Below are 22,861 nucleotides of genomic sequence, written 5' to 3'. Positions count from 1 at the left end.
TGGTAATGCTGTGCATAAGTATTTGCCAAATAATACCTGATTTGTCATGTTTTCGTAAATGATTCAGTCGCATGCCCTATTTAACTAGTGATCAACTCTTAAGTCACCATTGGAATATTGTGACAATAGTTGATCACTAGTTATTTAGATTAAGGCTGGGCAGTGTATCAAATTACTTTACTAGTGAGATAAAATGAGGAAACATTTAACTGAAAATGGTGAAAAGTTCTTCCTTATGTTTATTTAGTAAAAAGTGTGGTAATTGATTATATGCAGATTTTTACTGTAGTTTAGATGCATCCAATATCTAAATATTTTGAAGGTGACTGTTTTGATTGAATAAACTGAATAAATTGAATAATCTCAAAATATTGAGATTTTTAGATGCATCACCAAGCACTAATTAGGATCATTGAACGATAGGTCCAGTGATGAGTTTTGCCAAGCATAACCAATATCCCTTGCTGTTTTTTGACCAAATTAAAAGAAAAAATGTTAAAATTCATTTGGAAAGTGCCTTAAAGATTGTGTTTCTAAATATCAGCACCCTCAGAGGAATTGTGGTCACCTCTGATGTCATTTTCGGGCAGATCCTCAAATGTTTGCAAAGACATTTGCAACTGGCTGTTTCACACACATTACACAGAGCCCAAACTATGTTCAGAACAACATCTTGGGCAGTTCTCATTGGTGAGAAACAAGAGGTTATGCCTATTATGGAAGACACATTTTCTTTTAAATGAGGCACTTCTGACTGAAACCCAAATTTTTCGGATTTTGTTATGAGTCATGGAGACAAGCCTCACTGTGATCTCAATAATGAGTGTACTGTTTTCAAACAACTATAAGAAGTACCAGTTGATGTCAAGTTTTACCTTTTCTGAAGAACGCGAGTGGCTATTTCCCTTGAAAAAGTTGCCTCCATGATGCTAAGGGTGGTTCTTAGGGGATTGATAAGCATGTAATGTATTCTTGAGAGGTTTCTAAGGTGTTGTGGTTGGTTGCTAGGTGGTTAATGCTGGCCCTCTGAAGTCAGATGTAAGTCTTCAATAAGGAGTTATTACTTCAATGCAAATCAATGGGCTTTTTAGTTCATGCTCATTTTATTATCTACCAGATGAAATGTCTAATTGGTTAGAATAATAAGAGCAGTAGTAGTACATGTTGCGAATTAATCAGTAGTCATTTAACATTAAAATCTGTTCCATAATAACTGATAATTGATCCATGCCATATGACATGCCACATCATGTTATACTTGGAAAGGATTTTTAACAAAAGTACATGTGGTCTTTCCATGTTGTTACTCTTACCGTGCTAAATTAATTATTTTTAGAGGCATACATATTGTTTCCTTGAAGTAGCAACGTGACTTTCGACACTTGTGTGCTTATGTGGAAAATGAGGATGCTTTTTCCCTCATGTGCTAAGAAAACGTTGCAAGACTTTTAGTGTTCTGGACACGCATCAGATTGTGCTTAAAAAGGCAATTAAATGTTTCTATTCACACATTTACTCTATAATGAGTCGAGATTCTGTGTTTGAAGTTTACTGGAATCTAATCCCAAAAAAAAGAAAAAAAAGAAGATGTTATGGTTTAAGTCTTTAACTGTCCAAAAAGTAATAAGCGACCAGAGCAACGTCAGTAGTTTAGCTCAGTGGAAATAGTCAAACACTGGAAAGCGTTTAATGGAATCATTCTTCCTTTCATTTTCTGGCTGGCCTTTTTTTTTTTTTTGTACTTTTGAGATCATGAATGGTAATTATACCCGTCTTCACAAGGGTAAAGAGTCAGTGTTGCTTTCTCGCCCATTTAGGAAGGCAGTCTTAAAATAGCATTGGGCAACGTGACAACATGCTCTTAGCATACACCACAGTGTCAGAAGATCTGCTACGTCACACTACTGAGTTTTTTTATTCCTTAGCTGTGAAAAGTCAAAAACAGTTGTGTATAATGATTCTACTGAACTCATGAACATGTTGCATACGTATGAAGATTTGGGATAGTTCACCAAAAAAAAAAGACTTTGCCAGTTAGTCTGTCAAGCTCCAGAAAACACCAAGAACATTTGAGAAAAGGATTACTTATGTACAGTGCACAGCATAAAGTACACCCCCTCTGAAACTTAACAAATTCAGCAATTACTCTTTGCTTAGAAGACATGTTATGTTTTTTTTAGAGATATAATATTCCAGCAAGTCTGCTTGATCAGTGGCCAAAGAAGAATGTTAAAATTATTCAAGAAAATACCATTTTCTTATCAAAGTGATAAAATGTTGTGTTGCAAAAATGAGTACACCCTCCTGAAAGTTACTAAATAAAACAAAAAAAAAAAGACGTTGAACCAAAACTGTTAGAGGTAAGTAATTTCTTGATAATTAAGTGTTATATAGCCCACTGAATCATACTCCGACATAATGCTGACAACAATGAAACCACTTGAGAGAGAACTGTCAGAAGATTTATTTCTTAGCATAAAAGAAGACAATGGTACAAGAGGAATACCAAATTATTGTTTTAAGTGTGAAAATATAGCCAAAGTACCACAGAAATTAAAAAACAATGGACTTGTGAAAAGCCCCTGAAATAATCAGGTCTTCACTTTAAGCTTTCATTTAGTGATGAGTGAGTTTTTGCAAGAAAAAGAGCAGGAGAAACACTGAAAGTGTCTCAGAGCCGGCAAAAGCTGTGAAAAGGGTGACACTTTATCTAAACACTTTTTCTATACACTTTTTTTTTTAACTCATTGAGTTGTACTTTATCAACGCTGTCATGAATTCACACACCACTGTGCGATGTAATACAAAAACCTGAAACCGAAGATGCTACCCTCTTCTCATTCCCTGCATTGTTGGGCATTTTTTTTAACATGACAATGAAGATATTCATTCTCCGGAGTTGAAAATCCTTCAGTGGACATGTATTTCACTAAATCTTAACACTCTTGAGCTGCTGTGAGAGATTCTGTAGAGATGAGCTGAGCAACACTCCCCATTAAAGACCAGGGCATTCAAGGAGGTCGTCCTCCAGGAGTTAAACAGCACAGATGTGAACATTTGTCATGAACTTGTACACTCAGTGCCAAGAAGTGTCAGAGCAGTGTACTTAGAGTTATGGAGGACATATGAAATTCTAGAATATTACACTTGGTTGAATTAAATCTAGGTTGTGCTCAATTCTGCAATCCTTCATTTAAACAAAAATTGGCTAAGTTTATTATTTTACAGATGTTAATGGCATGTATTTCCCTGTTTTTATTAAGAATATGTTTAATACATTTCAATTTTGCCATCTTTCTATGAATTATATTTGTGATCATTAAGAAAATACATATTTTATATTTAATCATAGGGGGTGTACTCATTTATGCTGTGCACTGTATTTAATTTTTTTTTGTTATTGTTATTGAAAAGTGTCCTTTTATGCAATGTAAATGAAGGTGTTTCAAGCTCTGTGTCCTCACCATTTGTCTGTATTTTTCTATTTTCTGTTGTGTCTATATATTTGTATATACATAGTGGTGGGTTTGGACATCCAGGATGAGATGGGGCGGCATGAAGTGGGCCATATAGAGAATTCAATGAAAGTGCCTCTAAACAATGGTCACGGGTGCCGCTTTGAAGGGGAGTTCAGTATTAATAAAGTAAGAGATGCTTGATGTTAGTCGCATTCTTTTCTGCTTGTTGGGAGTTGAATGTTTCTTGTGGGACTTAAGCTATCAGGAGTGTCATTAGTGTCCTTGTAGATTCACATGCTAACTGAAGGAAAAAACATTTTTGTCTTCAAATGAAAAGCCTTCTCTCAAGTGAAAGGAGATTGTACTATCTGATGTCTTTGCCTGTCTGATGATGGTGTTGACTTTGTCTGTTTTCTGTAGGTTCCAGGAAACTTTCATGTGTCAACACATAGTGCGACTGCTCAGCCTCAGAGCCCTGATATGACCCACATCATCCACAAACTCGCCTTTGGGGAGAAGCTTCAGGTCGGTAGTCCACATGCAGTCAATTAGAAATATAGAAATGTAAAATAAACATGTAGAAATCATTGTCATGCCACGCAATTGCAGGTGCAGCATGTCCGGGGGGCTTTTAATGCATTGGGTGGAGCCAACAGACTTCAGTCCAATGGTATGTCTTTTTGTGAGCTTTCTTCATTTCTAGCCGCTTACTCTATAGCGTACATAAGCAAAGGAAATGTTAAAAAAGTATTTTTTTGTGTGTGTGTGTGTATATATATATATATATACACACACACACACACACTCATAGTTTTTTTGTATGTATAATAATATATCATATTTTTGTATACTTGGTGTACAAGAGCAAATTAAATGTTAAATTATTTTTGTATGTGTATATATATATATATATATATATATACACACAAACACACACATATACATATAATAGTGTTTCATATGTACAGTGCAATGCAATTCATATGTACAGTGATTTGAATATACCTCTTCAGTGATGAGTGTATTTAATTTGTGAAGCTGAAGTATTAGATGCTGTAGAATCTACATTTGCTATTGTAATTCGGATGTTATCTATTTAATCAGTGAAGAAATCCATAAAGTCATTACTATTAAACTGTGAGGGAATATTTAGATCGGGTGGCATCTGGTTATTTGTTAATCTAGCCACTGTGCTAAATAAAAACCTTGGATTGTTTTGGTTATTTTCTATGAGTTTGTGGATATGCTCGGCCCTGGCAGCTTTTAGAGCCTGTCTATAGCTGGACATACTGTTTTTCCACGCAATTCTAAAAACTTCCAAGTTAGTTTTTCTCCATTTGCGCTCAAGACTACGAGTTTCTTTCTTGAGAGAATGGGTATTACTGTTGTACCATGGCGCAGTACGTTTTTCTGTACGATTTGTGTCAGAAATGTCAGGGTGATGCAACTGCCCTGGTATCCTAATGAGGAAGGCTCATTATGGTGGTAACACTTTATAAGAAGATCACATTATTTCATTATGTTAGTTAATGCGTTTACTAACAATGCACAGTACATTCATTATTAATCTCAAGTACTTATTAACAAGTGCTAACATTACATTTGCAATATATAATGCTAAAAATACAACTATTCATTGTTACTTCATGTTAGGCCTTAAATAATATTAACAGATAAAGCTTTAATAATGTATTGTAAAGGTTGAGATTAACATTTACTAATATTATTAACTGCATTAGAAGTATTTTCAATTATTAGTTTGTTTTCTAATGTAGTTAAATGATGTTAACCAATAAAACCTTATTGTAAAGTGTTACTATACTAGTTTATAATTGTTGTTTATAAAATATACTGTAACGGAACTGCTTAACTGCTTGGTGATATTTGATCAAATAAAAATAAAAGTCATGTGGCGCAACCAAAAAAGTCATGAGGTGCAATCAATATGCTGAAAAAAAACATAAAAAGGAAATGATATCATATAGATGACCCCTGCAAATCCTCATGACTGTGTATAAATGGCAATAAATCTTCTAACTGACAAGGCAGGATTAGAGGGACGGTCCGAATGCTCAATCTCTTTAAGGTTGAGTGGATTCTAATTGGCTATCAATGTTTTTGATTCATCAGCTGGAAAAAAAAATAGTTCTGAAAGTGATTCCAACGATATTGATCCTAACGATATTGATCCTCTGTGCTATAGTGTGGACTTTGCTATTCTCATAGAAGTAGAATGATAATTATAACCATATGGTTAAAGTTATCATCCTTGGTGTGAACAGATCTTAACTGTACTACCAAAACATTTATCAAATCTTTTGCCCCAGATAGTCCTAAGAATCCTAAGCCATGTTTTTTGAGTATCATACATGTCCTTAGTAGGGGGGAAGTAACATGAGTTACTGTAGAAGGTTGTTCAAACCTTTAAGTATGAGCAGGACTGTTATTGCTGCATTACTGCTGCACACACTGCTTACGCTTGTTCATTTGTGGACTCATGTAACCGAGAGACATCAAAGTGTAATGCTTATGAGCGTCCAACCGAACACAAGTCACACAGATTGTATTACAAAACAGCACATAAATAGATCATAGTAACAGGAGAAAGAACTACGTCACTCAAATCAAATAAGCCACCATCCTGTTTGTTTGTTTATCTGTATCTGTGTATAATTTCTAGAGAAATGAAGCCATGTGTTTCTTTTTCTTCAGCTTTAGCATCTCACGATTACATTCTCAAAATCGTCCCTACAGTTTATGAGGACCTGGGAGGGAAGCAGAGATTTTCCTACCAATACACCGTGGCAAACAAGGTAATCTGAGACACACACATCCACGTTACTGAGAAGCTCGCGTGAAGTTGCGAGTCTAAATATATGAATACGCTTTGCTGATGGCTCTTAAATCAGCCTGTGGTTACCACAGATGCTGAATGAATTATGTCTCTCTATTATTAAGTACCATCAACCATTTATCACCTCTAAAGACACTTAGGGGACGTTTGCAGTGACAGCTGGCGGCATTATGTGTGTACGTGACCAGAAGGCCATGTGCTGTGAGTTAATATGTAGTCAGGTTGTTCTGATTCAGAGGGTGTGAAAAGTACTCAAAGTATGAGTGTAGTGTCAAACCCTTGTTCTGACACCTGGTGTGAAACAGAAAGTCTGAAAGTGTTCAGCAGCAACTGATTTGATATTCATATGCATATAGTTGTTGTAATTGTCAACGCTGTCCAAATTCAGGTCAACTTTGGTCTTATTATACATATTGCTTGTTGGCCAAAGACTGCTTTTTAATCAGCAATGAGGCCATAATTGTGGCCAAATGGCTTACATTGGCTGTTTTAAACTGGAGATTTGACTTGACTATGAGGGTTTTATCCTTACACAATTAGGCTGCTTTTAAATTTTTTTTTTTCCTTGTTGGTTTTACATAATTTTTTTTTTATCATATTCATAATATTTTAACTTAAATAATTATTAATTAAAACCAAATAAAAAGTAATGTATTAATTTCTGTCCTAATAAATTGACACCTGATTTCAGGGGTCACCCACATCTCCACTAATGCATTCATGCTGTGAAATATGTATTTTTTTTTATTTCACATACAATTCTGTATGATTTATTATAAGTAATATGAAGGAAAACAACACAGAACTGTATGCATTTATACAGTTCAAACAATTAAAGAAGCAAACAATTATTTGAAAATGGGACAGAAAGACAAAAGGTACAAGTTTGTTGTGCACTTAACTTTATTGAGGGAAAGAAATGCAACCCCATGAAGTTTTGTGACATGACATAATCAAATTAAAAACTATTGAGTAGTATTAAATTGTTGATTTAATATATATATATATATATATATATATATATATATATATATATATTAGGTCTATTGCAAAATATGCATATTCAAATATTTAAGTAGTTTGCTAGTGTAGGGAGACATCATTTACAGTGCCTCATGGGAGTGGGTGTAGCTCTTTGGCCTGGTTTGATCATTTCAGGTCTCTGATTGGTTTAGATTTCTCTGCAGAATCATGGGTAATGTAGTTTTTCACCAGGAATTCCACTGTTAAAAATCTGTTCCCCTATAAAGAGAATGAATTTCCACCTCTTGAAGAACACATGTATTCAGTTTAAACAGTACTAGAATATAGTGCAGTATACTAATGAACATTAGTTGAGCATTACTGTATGGTTATTTACTAATTCAATGATAGATACTATTGTAATGTTGATCTTTTATTACGCATGAAAATGGAAAAAGCTTGTTCAGTGACCAATTCTCGCTATTAACTATTTGCTTATTGGCATGCATATTGGCTGTTTATTAGTGTTTATAAAGCACATATTAATGTCTTATTCTGCATGACTCTATTTTAGATCACTCAATCCGACCCCATACCTACACTAAACAACTAGCTTACTATTAATAAGCAGCAAATTAGGAGTTTATTCATAGTTAATAGTTAATTAATAGTGAGAATTGGTCCCCAAGCTAAAGTGTGACCAAAAGTTCTATTTGTTGGGTTGTTTTCTAGGAGTATGTGGCATATAGCCATACGGGACGCATCATCCCGGCGATATGGTTTCGCTATGACCTGAGTCCAATCACCGTGAAATACACCGAGAGGAGACAGCCGTTCTACCGCTTCATCACTACTGTGAGTCGCTCTCTGTGTTTATAGCTTTCTCTTTCTCTCGCGGTCTCTCTCTCTCCCTAATGATATACATGTTGACTTTGTCTCGGTCAGATTTGCGCTATCATCGGTGGGACGTTCACAGTGGCCGGCATCATTGACTCCTGCATATTCACGGCCTCTGAAGCCTGGAAGAAAATCCAGATTGGGAAAATGTCATGAGTACTCCTATCTAAGTACCATGCCGTTTATTTATGCCAACCAAACCTCTGCACACCCATCATTACACCCTTTTATTATGAGCCACACTAACTGGAAAAGATTGTCATGCCAGTTCAATTCTCTGTGTGCTGGATTTCATCTCTAAACATTTAATACAATGAATTACAGGGATTTCATTTGGGGCTTGTAGGTGGTTTCCGTACTTCACTGCCATATTAATTCACCCACAACTTTCATAGAACTGATGTGGAAAGAACCTGTCTGGCTCATTGGAAGGACGCCAGGGTTTCCTTGCTCAAATACACATGACTGAGATGTGTAAGTGTATAGTGTTACATACAAGGCATAGTGTCACTTTGATTGGTTATAGTGAAAGAGTTTAAATAGAATTCCCCTTGAAGAGAAATAATCACGGAGTTGATTCAATATGTACCTTCATAGGAACTGGGCTTTTTTATTATTTTTTTTACCAAGTCCTGCTTGATATGATAGGGTTAACCTCATGAAACCTGTCAGAGAGCATGTCTTGTTTGATTTTTGGGGTCATATTGCACCTCAAAATGAAATGGACAAAAATGAAGTTGTAAAAACATTTTTACATTGTGATTTATTTGCATGACAGTTAAACCCATTTCTCCCGATTCTCATTACATTATACAAATAATTGTGTATTATTTATAGTGAGTTTGCACATCATTGTAGTATGTTGTTGTTTTTGTTGCCTTTAATATGTGCAGATTTAAAAGATTTTACTGTATTTTTACACGATTGTATTACACTAATGGGAATTATCATTGAGAATTATGTCCAGATGCATTACGGTAATGAGAGTTTGGGGTTAAATGTGTTTTTAATTATCATGAAAATGCCCAAACAATTTTAATATTTCTAAAATCGGATTGATTTTCATATTTCTTTTGATTTGGGGGTGGACTGTGAGCTGTACATATTTCACGAGATGAACCTGTATGTTTTTAAAGAAGTGGATGCCGGTCTTATTTGGGTTTAATTAAGTAATGTGTATTCCCAGATTCTCTTTCCATGTTACATTTCGGTTATCTTGCACTCTGATGTCATTCTGGTTGTAGACCTGCATTTTATTTGGATTGTTTGATTGAAGGGAAATTATGAATGTCTTCTTTTTTTTAACTAAAAGACTCTTGAAGGAATGTTTTTTGTTTATTTCGGTGTCTCTAAAGGTACTTTGTGGCTTAACGGTACTTTTATTTCCTCAGTTTATAAAGTTTAATGGTTAACCTTTTATTGTTGTGAAGATTAGGCTGGAAACGTGTTGTTTAGGTCTTGTCAAGCGTTCCCTCTCAACACTGCTGTAAAGAGGTTGAATCATTTCCTGTCAGTGTTTTGACCGTGTTCTAAAATCTGGTTGCACTGGTTACACAGGACTGTTCCACATGAAAGCAAGCTATGCATCAAATGTGTGATTGCGTGTGTAAAAATGTGTGAAACGTTGCCACAAGTTGACATGGCAACAGAAGTGTATTTTCACTACATTTAATGAGAACAGAAACCACAACCTACTTTTCAGCTTCGTGGCTCAAACTATTTTATTTCTTTTAGTCAAACTTTAATCAAACAAACCATGACTGCTGAGTTTCCACGCTCGTTTCAGCAGATATAATTTAGCCCTACTTAATCAAATCTGGGCTACGCCACTTTATTCTCTTTGTTTACCATGGTTAGAATAAACCACAGCAACAGCTGCTTTCATTGTTGTTGGTTTGTTTTTTCAAAATTCAGGTTAGTTTTTTTTTAAAGGTGTACCATAATGTTGAAAAGGAATCAAAATAAACATTATGAACCCATTCGACACGAGACTTGTTTCTTAATTAGGTTATTAAATGAGTACTTTGAGTTTATTGTCTTTAATAATAATGTCTCCTGATAAAAAAATGGGAACCTTAAGTGCAGCAGAAATTTTTTTGTAACCTTGGCCATATCTGTGCCTTGCCACAATTCTGTCTCTGAGCTCTTCAGGCAGTTCCTTTGACCTCATGATTCTCATTTGCTCTGACATGCACTGTGAGCTGTAAGGTCTTATATAGACAGGTGTGTGGCTTTCCTAATCAAGTCCAATCAGTATAATCAAACACAGCTGGACTCAAATGAAGGTGTAGAACCATCTCAAGGATGATCAGAAGAAATGGACAGCACCTGAGTTAAACATATGAGTGTCACAGCAATGGGTCTGAATACTTAGGACCATGTGATATTTCAGTTTTCCTTTTTTAATAAATCTGCAAAAATGTCAACAATTCTGTGATTTTGTATCAATATGGGGTGCTGTGTGTACATTAATGAGGAAAAAAAATTAACTTAAATGATTTTAGCTAATGGCTGCAATATAACAAAGAGTGAAAAATGTAAGGGGGTCTGAATACTTTCCGTACCCACTGTATAAATATATTCGACAAAGGGGCATAAGAACAGTGGAAAGTCCACCACAATCCTGTCTCTATAATATTTTGGTCTTGAGAGACCCAAGATATTCTTAAATGTAAATACATTAGATTTTTTTTCCGTTTCATTGTCCGTCGTGTAAAAATCTAAGCCTGATTGATTGGAAAGACAATAGCACATCTCTCCATTGATAAGACACATTTATCATAGACATAATGTGTTTTTCATACTAAGGGTTATTTATGGCTTATTCAAATTCCTAATCCAGCATTCTAGAAGAAAGTACTAATATTACTTAAACCCTATTAAACCTACACTCAATCATATTTGATGTACATGAAAGCCTTTAAATTCTTAACATCTTCAGAACTTAAAAAACCTGTTGTACACAATCTATGACATGCCTTCTGTCAAGTCACCTTTATTTATATAGCGCTTTTAACAATACAGATTGTGTCAAAGCAACTGAACAGCATTAATTAGGAAAATAGTGTCAATAATGCAAAATGACAATAGTAAACACTCAATTTTCAGTTAAAGACAGTTCATCATTGAATTCAGTGATGTGATCATCCAGCTCAGTTTAAATAATATCTTTGCAATTATGTCAACGATATCGCCGGAAATGAAGTGTCCCCAACTAAGCAAGCCAGAGAAGACTTCTGTCGTTGATAGTTTATACTTGGCAAGTAAAAGCTAGTATTACTAATACTAAAGATTTTCCACTTCAGGTCCTGTACATACATGTGTCTTTTTGCTGTAAAATCTTTACTGATTTTATAAAGTAAAGGAAAGAATCGTTTTTTTATCGTTAGCACTATTTCAAAAAGAACACTTAACGATCTGAACTTTACACAATGTAACAAAAATTTGTTTCACTTACATTTTTTTCTGGTTCTTCTGTAATTCTGTGGTGCCAATTATTATTGTACTATTGCACTATATAATCAACATTTTGTTAAATATTTAGGTCAGGTAAATTTTAGAACTATCATTAATTATGAAAAAATGGTTTAGTACAGAAAAGTTTTTGTTTTGCATGTTTTTTTTTTATTTTTATATAATTTGCTTTCACAAGAATGGGAACATTCTAGAAGTTTCTGTAACATTCTGGACTATTCTGTAAAATTCTAGTGCTTTCTGAAACATTCCAGAACATTGTGGGACGAGTCATAAAACACAAAAATCCTCCAGCGTACACTTCTGAAGTTTTGGACGAATCAATTTTGGTAACTGACAACTTGTTGTTAGCTCAGTATTATGCATGTACCATGTCATTTTTATGCATGAGCAATACACCATGCTGTAAGAGTAATAATATCTGTAAGAAGTCTTCCTTCAATCTTTACCTTACAAGATATCACAATTTCATAAATATCAGCAAGTTCCCCGAATTGAATATTTTTTTATTTTTTTGGGTGAATAAAATTGAGGTGTTTTATCCTCGTTGAGTATGAGCTCCATATTCTCCCTATCATACTATATGTGACCCTGGACCACAAAACCAGTCATAAGGGTCAATTTCTCGAAATTGAGATTTATACATCATCTGAAAGCTGAATTAATAAGCTTTCCATTGATGTATGGTTTGTTAGGATAGGACAATATTCGGCCGAGATACAACTATTTGAAAATCTGGAATCTGAGGGTGCAAAAAAAATCAAAATACTGAGAAAATCGCCTTTAAATTTGTCCAAATGAAGTTCTTAGCAATACATATTACTAAACAAAAATTAGGTTTTGATATATTTACGGTAGGAAATTTACAAAATATCTTCATGGAACATGATCTTTACTTAATATCCTAATGATTTTTGGCATAAAAGAAAAATGTATAATTTTGACCCATGCAATTTTTTTTTGGCTATTGCTACAAATATACCCCAGCGACTTAAGACTGCTTTTGTGCTCCAGGGTCACATATGAGCCATAAAAAAACTATGTATCAATATATATAAATACACACACACACACACACACACACAGGAGTATTATATATATACTGATTGAAATCTAACCTTTATTTGGTTGGTTTTATGTTAAGTTAGTCTTAAGAAAAGAAATATGACTGTTTGAAAAAGGAAATTTGATTATTAAATTAGTTTTTAAAAGAGGTAAATTATCTTAAAATTTCACATGGGTTTGAATCAGATTCATTCAGGTGGTCAATTTACACTCAGATGGGCATCTTACCCACTGACTTGGGTCAACTTACCTTGCATATTGAGCCGCAGAAACACTTTTTTATAAGAAGACATATTTTTAGAACCCTTTGTCATAGATACATTCTGATCATTTAAAATGATATAGGAAACATCCTGAAATTACTTTAGATAATTTTATTGTACTTCTGCGTCATTTCCCCTTATCTTGAGGACCACATCAATAAAAAATGGCTCATCTTACCCCACTTTCCCCTACTATGTTTTTATATTAAATTATGGAAAATAACTGTTGCAGTGCTGCAAAACTATTAACTTTTTTTTTTACCACAACAAGAATAGCAATGTACAAAGAATTCCAAGATTTACTAGTCATTACTTTTATAAATAATTGCAACTGCAATTATTTATAAGTAACCTAATATATTTCAAATTATTTTCTATGAATCTGTTAGCCTGCATTGCTTGATTTTGAAAATGAATCCCGCATTTATGAGGGAATTAGGCTGTCACTCCTGGAACTTTGCTGCTTGTACAATGTATACAGCGGGTAAAATAAGTATTGAACACATCACCCTTTTTCTCAGTAAATATATTTCTAAAGGTGCTGTTGACATGCAATTTTCACCAGATGTCCAAGTAATCCATAAATACAAAGAAAGCAATACAAATAAGTTCAGAAATTAAGTTCTGTGTAATAAAGCAGAATGACGCAGGGAAAAAAGTATTGAGCACATGAAGAAAGGGAGGAGCAAAAAGGCATGGAATGCCAAGACACCAGCTGAAATCTATCAGTAATTAAAAAGCAATCCTGCCCCTTGTCAGTGGAAATTAATATTAGTTGGTTCAGTCCCAACTGATGGCCTATAAAAAGGTGTCTCATGACCAGCGTGTCACACAAGAAACATTTCATGATGGGTAAAAGCAAAGAGCTCTCTCAAGACCTTTGCAACCTTATTGTTGCAAAACATACTAATGGCATTGTTTACAGAAGGATTTCTATACTTCTGAATGTTCCAGTGAGCACTGTTGGGGCCATAATCCGGAAGTGGAAAGAACATAATTTCACCATAAACCGGCCACGACCAGGTGCTCCTCGCAATATTTCTGACAGAGGAGTGAAAAGAATTATAAGAAGAGTTGTCCAAGAGCCAAGGAGCACTTGTGGACATCTTCAGAAGGACCTGGAATTAGCATGTACAATTGTTTCAAAGAAAATAAGTACAATAAGTAATGCACGTGGCCTGTATGCACACTCACCACTCAAGGCTTGTTGAAGCTCGTTTAAAGTTTGCTGCACCACATTTAGACAAGCTTGTGAAATACTGGGAGATGAGATGGATAGTCTGGTCCGATGAGACCAAAATTAAACTCTTTGGATGCCATAATACACACCATGTTTGGAGGTCAAATGGCACTGCACATCACCCCAAAACATCATGGTGTAGCACTGGCAAAATTCATATAATTTCAGCGAGACAATGATCCTAAACACACAGCCAAGGAAACTCTCAATTGGTTTCGGAAAAAGAAAGTAAAGCTGCTAGAATGGCCCAGCCAATCATCTGACGTGAATCCAATAGAAAATCGATGGAAAGAACTACAGATCAGAGTTCATAGAAGAGGCCCACAGAACCTTCAAGATTTGAAGACTGTTTGTGTGGAAGAATGGGCCAAAATCACACCTGAGCAATGCATGTGACTAGTTTCTCCATACAGGAGGAGTCTTGAAGCTGTCATTACCAACAATGGCTTTTGTACAAAGTATTAAATAAATTTCAGTAAGTGTGTTTAATACTTTTTCCCTGCGTCATTCTGCTTTATTACACAGAACTTAATTTCTGAACTTATTTGTATTGCTTTCTTTGTATTTATGGATTACTTGGACATCTGGTGAAAATTTCATGTCAGCAGCACCTTTAGAAATATATTTACTGAGAAACATGGTGATGTGTTCAATACTTATTTCACCCGATGTTTATGGCTGTTGGCAACACGAAAAGCAAAACTTTTATTCATATTCTGAGCGGATTAGAATGTGCGCAAATAGCCATTCCTTTAAAATCACAAAAAATGTGTCACTTCAGTTCATCGCGATCTCAGAAAGTTGCTTTATAATTAATGAATCTCTTATTTACATGCTGTTACAGTGAGAGGAGTCAGCGTGCAGGGAAAAAGTTTAGAGGCGAGTGAACGCAATGTCCAATCACAGGTGTTCAAGAAATCAACAGAGATATGTCTGTGATTGGCTCATTGCTCAGTACTACGAAAACACATTGTAAAGAATCTTGACGCTTTCCAGAGCGCAAACACAAATACGCACTGGAGCCTTTACTCCATTTTTTTGGCCAATATCCTATTATAGTTTTAACTGAGGGTGCTTTTGACTGTGAGAAAATGGATGTGTGGCGTGAGAGCGTGAGAAAAGTGTCACGCTGAATGCGTGAGAGTTGGCAGCCCTGCTTAAATACGGGGACAAACTGCATTCTGTATAGCTTTCATATGGAACGCTTGTTTGATGCCTTAAATACGAGCCGATTCTGTATTATATGGAATGGTTGGCAACCCTACCCCCAACACTGATATAAAAAATGTGTATGTACCGAGTGGACATTGTGTTGCAGGCGAGTCTGATCTCCTCTTGTGATGGTGGTCTAGAGGAAGCTTGTGAGAAGCCATCATCCTCTGAGCTCTGAGACACATTGAACGGGATTTCCTAAAATAAAAAAAAAAACTATTTTACATAATCACTAAAATATACACCGTTAGCCATTCTATCACTTTTATAACCAGCTGAGTTGAAATATAAAGAAGGTAGTGTGTAATGCTCAGATATTATTACTGAATGTACAGAAATGTATGTTTGTTTGTTTTTTTTTCTCACGGGTAGACTGTTTTCCTGAAGTAGATCTCCAAGTATCTCCACCAGAGCTGGAAACGTGGGTCTCTCCCTGGGCTCGCCCTGCCAGCAGGCCAGCATGATGCCATATCTAGCAGAACACGCATCACACGTCACACGAGTGCTCAGAGTTTCAGTCTGACTAGCAGCTTGGAGTAGATCAAACACTCAGACAGAGTCATCAGGCCAATGCTCACATTTCAGGGGACGCGTTGTCTGGTGCCCTCATCCTGGTAGCGTCTTTGAGCCGCTTGCAGAAGTCTTCATCGATCTGGATGCCCGGGTATGGAGACGCTCCTAATGGGACATGATACAATCAAGTCTGTGATCAAAGACTTTATATAAGTTTAAGAAAATGTAGACAGAACAGAATTCATTTGTTTCTTGAGCAGCATATCAGCTTATTAGAATGATTTCTGAGAGATCAAGTGACACTGAAGAATTAATTAATGGCTGCAGAAAATTCATGGGCGCTTGGGAGGGGGGTCCATCAAAAGAAGAAATTATATTTTAAAATGTATAAAATAGAAATCAGTTTAAAGTATTACTGTATGTTTTTTATCAAAAAAATGCAGCCTTGGTAAGCGTAAGAGACTTTCAAAAACAAGAAAAAAATGTATTATACCATATACAGTACATGAGCAGAAAAGTAGACTCAGGTAGACTCTTACCTAGTGAGAAAATCTCCCAGAGCAGCACTCCAAATGACCATACATCACTCTGACTGGTGTAAACCTTATCAAAGATGCTCTCTGGAGCCATCCACTTCAGCGGCAGTCTAGCCTGCAAAGACAGATAACATTTCACCTATAATAGTGCCTGTGGGAGAATACACTCTTATCATGATCCTGGAGCTGATATGATTTGCAGTAGGTCAACCATTCATCAATGCCTCTGAAGGGTAATCTCATAAACTTACCCTTTCTGCTTCATTATGTTTATGTCATGCAGTAATACTACTAGTATTGTTACATGTTCATCTTTTGCTTCGGTATTTTATGTTTCCAAATGATATTTATTACGTATTCAATATTGCCTCAACATTTCTGACAATTTTCAATGGATTGCTGATATCTTTATATCATGACGCAAAGGCCAGACAAAGTCATTTTGAACCACTGGCCTTTACTGAAATGCATTCATATTGAATCTCATGTGGGGTCACATTTCACATGTCCAGGTCATATTTTACATAAAAATCTAAATGAAATAAATTAATAAGAAAACAAGCACATCTTGAAGACCTTTTCTTGAGAATTTGTTTTGTAAGGATGTAAATTAATGATCATTTGTTCTTTTAAACATTAAATGCTGTACTACAAATACTATCATTATATTTAAATACTTACTTTTTATTATTTTGAAATTACTTTTTTGCTTTCTGCATTACATATACTGTATATATATATATATATATATATGCATCGAATAAAATGTCCTTTTTTATTTTTGAGTGAAATGTGACCTGGACTTTTTTTCTTCACAGTTTTAATGTGATTCATACTACAATACTACACTAGAGAACTTTCTGGATCATGCTTTTATTGAAAGGGTTTCTCTTACATTGCCTTTGCGCACGTAGTCAGGGTCTTTGTAGATGTCCCTTGCTAAACCAAAGTCACAGATCTTCACCACGTTGTTCTCGGACAGGAGGATGTTGCGGGCCGCCAGGTCACGATGAATGCACTGTCAGAACAAAATCAAGATTACTATATCTATACCTTATAGATGAGCAGATCTAAAATATTTGCAACTTTCTCATCATCCGTTTTTTTTTTTCATATGATCTAGGTATTTGTCCCCATTTGTAAAAAATCTGTATCCAGCATAACCTTCCCCTGTTTGATGAGCATGGACAGCTCTAGAAGAGCTCTAAAGTTCACCTATTAATAATCTACAACCTTTTTTTGATTCATCAGAGAGGTTGAGCTTGAATACATGTTTGAAATGTACCTTACGAGACGCCAGAAACTCCATCCCTCGAGCAACCTGAAAGCTGTAGCAAATCAAATCCTCTATCGTGAGTGGAGTCTTCCAAAGATCATCCACTGCAGCTGGGGAAAGAAAAACAAAAGAAAATATCAGAAAAGGCTTAAATGCATTATATAAGAATATCAATCAGGAAGGGAATTCAATAAAAAGACTGTTAGGATGTTTTAAGTGCTTCTGAGCATGTTGCTATGCTATTAGCAACTTTCAACAACACATTTGCAGTTGATTTATAATAGGCGTGTTATATGCATGTTTGTGCTGAGTTCTCTATGCACCAGCAGGTGTCCCCAGTTTGTGGCATTTTGAATGCTTTGAAACCGAATAATTTTGCCACGCAAGTGGCACATTTGATTTAAAGCTTTATTTCACTGTTCAAGTGCTATGTTGTTAGAAACAAAAGGTTTATTGCAGCATATTTCCAATTCAAATGCATAACCAAAATCAATTAACAAGTTGTCAGTATTTTGATAAAAGAATAAATACTACAGTTTACTCCTGAACCCAAAGCTCACTCTTTTCTGTTGAAAATGTATGGCTCCTTTCAGCTCAGAAACTCGGGTATCAAAATGATATTTTCCCAGTACCAGATTTTCCTACTCATAAGTTGCACATGAAGTTGTATTCACAGTCATATTGATAGCACGTGAAGGCAGCTTTATTATCCACCGGGTAAACATCTGTACATATTTAATATATAATCTTTATATATCTTTAGACATTCTGCTCTTTGACTTCTGAGTGCTCTTACCACGAGACTGCATTGGAGGGTTGATGTTGGAAGTGGTGGATGGCTGACATTCATTCTGGCTGACCTGACCCGCTTCTATCATTCGTCGCACCTGACTCTGGGTTTTAGGAGAACGGTCCTGCAGACACAAGCACACGTTACACCAGAACACATATCAGTTATTATTGTGAGAAGGTGGATATATGTACTATATCATCCTGTTATTTATTTCTCTCACCCTGTACGGTAAGAAGAACTCTCTTTTGGCACGCAGGAAGTAGGAGAGATTTCCGTATTTACAATATTCCACTATAACCATGAGAGGACCTGACAATCAGAGATGTAGAGAAGAAGTAAGAAGGATGCTGCAGACAAACAGATTTATGTCCATATTGAGCTACAAAGATACAATCAAACAGTGTTTAAAAGGTTATGGCTTTTTTCATAAAATACTGCCATATTGGCCAGGTCAACACAAAAAAAGTAAGTGCATTTTGTAAGTGGTATCATTCTGCCAGAAGATGGTCCCTGACATGTAAACATTACATCCTGCAGTGATATACACAGTAGCTGAGGATGTAATATTTCGATACTGAATCACTGTATTGACCAATCAGCATCCAGGACCAAAAGGTATCTATTTTATAATGGTACGTTCATACCGTTGGGTTTGGTACATGCTCCAAGAAGGTTGACAACATTGAGATGGTTTCCAATATGAATGAGGATCTTAAGTTCTGACATCAGAGCTTTGTGTTCACTGGCTGTGGCTCCCTCTGTGATATACACACATGCCGTTAAGTATACATATATATATATATCATATATACGAAAGTGAATGGACATTTTTGTATCAACTGTAGTTTTTCGGTAAGATTGAACCTTTCAACATCTTCACTGCCACTGTGTTTGAACAGGTTTTCTTGTCATGCCCAAAGACTGAAGCTTCGATCACTTTCCCAAAAGCTCCATGCCCAAGCACCTTCCCTGCATGAACAAAGAATAAATACATAGCATGCAAGATTAGAATGCGTCACTGATTATCACATGTTGCTCATGCTGAGAGACTGAGAACACCACAAAGAACAAAGACTCTGCTGCTAATGGAAATTGCATGTTCACATTTAGCTTCACACTTCAGAACCAACAGACATTACAAATTATAATACAAATATTAGTGTCTTAAATTCTTCACTTTCAAACAGTCAAATCCTTGAGCTTTTATTTTGGCAAAATGCTGTCAACGTCTGTCCACAAATAAAGGGAACCTAGCACACTTTACATTCCCGAATCCATGTTAAACTCATAGCGCTTGCAGAGATGGAGTTTTGTGAGAAGCAGCATTTACTGTGAACTGAGACACTTTGAAATTGTTAACATCAGCTGTACACATGTAAACGAGCACAGTGACACAGACTATATATACTTCTTTACTTAAACAACAGCCTGATTTGATAAGATATATCACTGTTTCAGTTTTATTTTGAATACCTGAGCAGGCCCCGTTCTATATTTTAATGTTACATTTGTTAAAAAAAATAAAATACAAACCCTCACAAACCACCCTTTATCACATCATACAAAGATTCCTGAGTACAGTCAAGCCTAATACTGAAAATGTCTAGACCATAAATATGCTTTACTTCTGGGATACAAGCCATGAATGTTCTTCATATGGACCAATTTAAAGCCTGTATCAGAGTTTTTAAAATGCACTCTCTGTGAACGTACCGAGGAGCAGTCTGTCTCGGGATATCTCCCACTGGCTGGAGTCGTAGGGCAGGTATTCACACTGCTCCTCAAGCGGCACTTCCCCCGGGTCCATGATGATTGACAGATAGCCTGTCTTGATATCTGCTGGGTTCACCTGCAGGACAACATCATAACAATTACTGATGGATGATACCGCAGCCTATAAGGAGACAGAAACAGCGAGCCTGAGGCGGCTGCGCTCCACATCAGCTCGTAGAATTGCTGACTCCACTACTCATGTTCAGCGCTGAAGTGCTGATATGATTTGCTCTTATGTTGTACTGAAGGCAAGGCATTGATGTAAGTGCATCTTATTACTGAAAAGCCTCGCTGGCATCATGGGCAGATTTAAATAATGTTTCTTGTGTAACTATGTTCATTAATAGAGATGTATTGAAGTGTTATGATTGCATGTAAAATGAAGCACATTGTACTGACTCGCTTGACGTTGCAGAAGATAACAAGGAGAAGGACCCAGAAAAAGATGGCGATGACTCCCGTTCCGATGAGAATCACTATTTCTACATTGGTCTTGTCATCAAAGCCTGGCAGACAAAAGTTATTGTATTAAAGCTTATCATTGTAACTGAATATGAAAGTTCACATCTTCTAAACTGATTTAATTTTAATACATGTTGTAGATTCTAGAAGTTTGTTTGGCAAAAAAGACAAATATGATTTTTTTTTTGACAATTTGTTGCTTGTTTTTTTCTCAAGTTTTTTCTCAAATTATTACGTTATACGCAAATACTAATATTACATATTAGCTGTCATATAACACATTTCATTATGTATACAATGGTAAAGGCAAGATGAATGAAGGTTAGAAAGGAGCTATGTCTGTTAGGGTAAGGGTTTGGGGTCCTCACAGCAAACACATCTTCATAAAGGGATGAAATAAGTTTAATTAAAAATCAAACATTTTAGTTTTAGTTAGGGTAGAGTAAGGGTGTTGTAATTAAAATTAGCTTGAGAATATTTAAGAACAGACATCAGTGTGTGAAGCCCTCACTATGGTATAAAAACAAATGTGTATGTTGTGTGCTCGTCTGTGTACATAAGCTTGAATCTATTGTATATGTTCCACTACATAATGTAAATTGAAGGGTAAAGCACAATCCTGAAGTAAGGAGAGTGAACTGTATACTACAGCGCCACCTAACGCAAATAAGAGGCTCTCACCGATGACTGACACATTGGCGGAGGACTGAACGCAGCCCCTCTGGTTGCAGGCTTTGCAGGTGTACAGACCAGCGTCTTCCTCTCGCACTCGCTGAATGCTGAGAGTCCGATTGGAGTCCTGCAGGAAGATCCCTGAACACATCCACAAAACTGTCAAACACACAACCTGCCAGCCAGCCATGGCTTTAAGGCACAGCATCCTCTTTTGTTATGGCTTTCTTGCCTTGTGTTTTTATGTTTTCTGAACTGTAAGAAAAATGAATCCATAATGATATATAGCCTGTGATATTCTTTATTTATCAATGCTTTCAGAAAATAAAAAAGAATGTGATTGATGCCATAAAAAACTTAGGTAACACTTTATTTTAAGGACCAATTCTCACTATCAACTAGTTGCTTGTTAGCACGCATATTACTCAACTCAACTCAAACTTTATTTATAAAGCACTTTCAACACCACGACTGGAACCAAAGTGCTGTACAGAGAAAGATAAAAAACATAAGAATAATATAAAAACAAATGAAAAATAATAATAGTAAAACAAAATAAAAAAATAAAAATACATAAATAATAATAGTAACAACAAATATCATACACAGCTAAAAAACTGTCAAAAGCTAGAGAAAACAAATGAGTTTTAAGCGAACTCTGAAAAGCACCCAAAGTTGGAGAAGTTCTAATAAACAGAGGAAGGGCATTCCAGAGCCTAGGAGCTGCCACAGAGAAAGCACAATCCCCTCTACATTTTAGACGAGATCGCGGAACCATTAGGAGTAGTTGTTCAATTGAGCGCAGAGATCTACTGGATTGACAGACACAGTAATCAGTAACATAACAAATCAGGTGATAGACCATGCACAGCCTTATAAACATACAGCAACGCTTTTAAATAAATTCTGTATCGTACAGGTAACCAATGCAGTTTGATTAACACAGGAGTAATATGCTCTCTCCTCTTTGTACTTGTTAAAAGTCTGGCAGCTGAGTTCTGGACAAGCTGCAAACGAGAGAGAGAGAGCTGATTCAAACCCAGATACAACACATTACAATAGTCCAAACGAGATGACACAAAAGCATGAACAACCTTCTCCATATCTTCAAAAGAGAGGATGGACTTCAGCTTAGATATTGACCTTAGATGGAAAAAGCTATTTTTAACAACAGCATTAATTTGTCGGTCAAATTTGAGCTCAGAGTCAAAGATGACACCAAGGTTTTTTACACAGGACAGTTTCTTCCCAGGAAACTGCCCTAGGCAGTCATAGATATAATTAACATAACCCTTATTACCAAATAAAATCATCTCTGTCTTATCTTCATTCAATTGAAGAAAATTATTTGCCAACCAGCACTTAACCTCTGTCAGACATTGATGCAGAGACTGCAAAGCACATTTATGG

General features: G+C 35.8%; 1 protein-coding gene across 1 annotated transcript in view; it reads right to left on the bottom strand.

The window, feature by feature from the left end:
* LOC107550990 (vascular endothelial growth factor receptor 3-like) overlaps positions 1-22,861 on the bottom strand; it is a 44,197-nt gene that overhangs the window by 680 nt on the left and 20,656 nt on the right. The window contains exons 12-25 of the mRNA XM_016232466.1: positions 21,461-21,592; positions 20,717-20,823; positions 20,258-20,393; positions 19,409-19,513; positions 19,189-19,302; positions 18,765-18,853; positions 18,548-18,665; positions 17,761-17,861; positions 17,371-17,493; positions 16,479-16,590; positions 16,005-16,104; positions 15,793-15,898; positions 15,512-15,624; positions 3,824-3,826 (exon numbers count right to left, since the gene is read on the bottom strand). Coding sequence (XP_016087952.1) covers positions 3,824-3,826; positions 15,512-15,624; positions 15,793-15,898; positions 16,005-16,104; positions 16,479-16,590; positions 17,371-17,493; positions 17,761-17,861; positions 18,548-18,665; positions 18,765-18,853; positions 19,189-19,302; positions 19,409-19,513; positions 20,258-20,393; positions 20,717-20,823; positions 21,461-21,592 — 1,459 coding nt within the window. The remainder of the gene's footprint in view (positions 1-3,823; positions 3,827-15,511; positions 15,625-15,792; positions 15,899-16,004; positions 16,105-16,478; positions 16,591-17,370; positions 17,494-17,760; positions 17,862-18,547; positions 18,666-18,764; positions 18,854-19,188; positions 19,303-19,408; positions 19,514-20,257; positions 20,394-20,716; positions 20,824-21,460; positions 21,593-22,861) is intronic.

The sequence above is a fragment of the Sinocyclocheilus grahami genome, unplaced genomic scaffold, assembly GCF_001515645.1.
Source record: "Sinocyclocheilus grahami isolate Dianchi unplaced genomic scaffold, SAMN03320097.WGS_v1.1 scaffold411.1, whole genome shotgun sequence".
In the NCBI taxonomy this organism is placed as follows: domain Eukaryota; kingdom Metazoa; phylum Chordata; class Actinopteri; order Cypriniformes; family Cyprinidae; genus Sinocyclocheilus; species Sinocyclocheilus grahami.
Note: the sequence above shows the minus strand (reverse complement) of the source record. Positions and strands in the feature narration are given on the sequence as shown.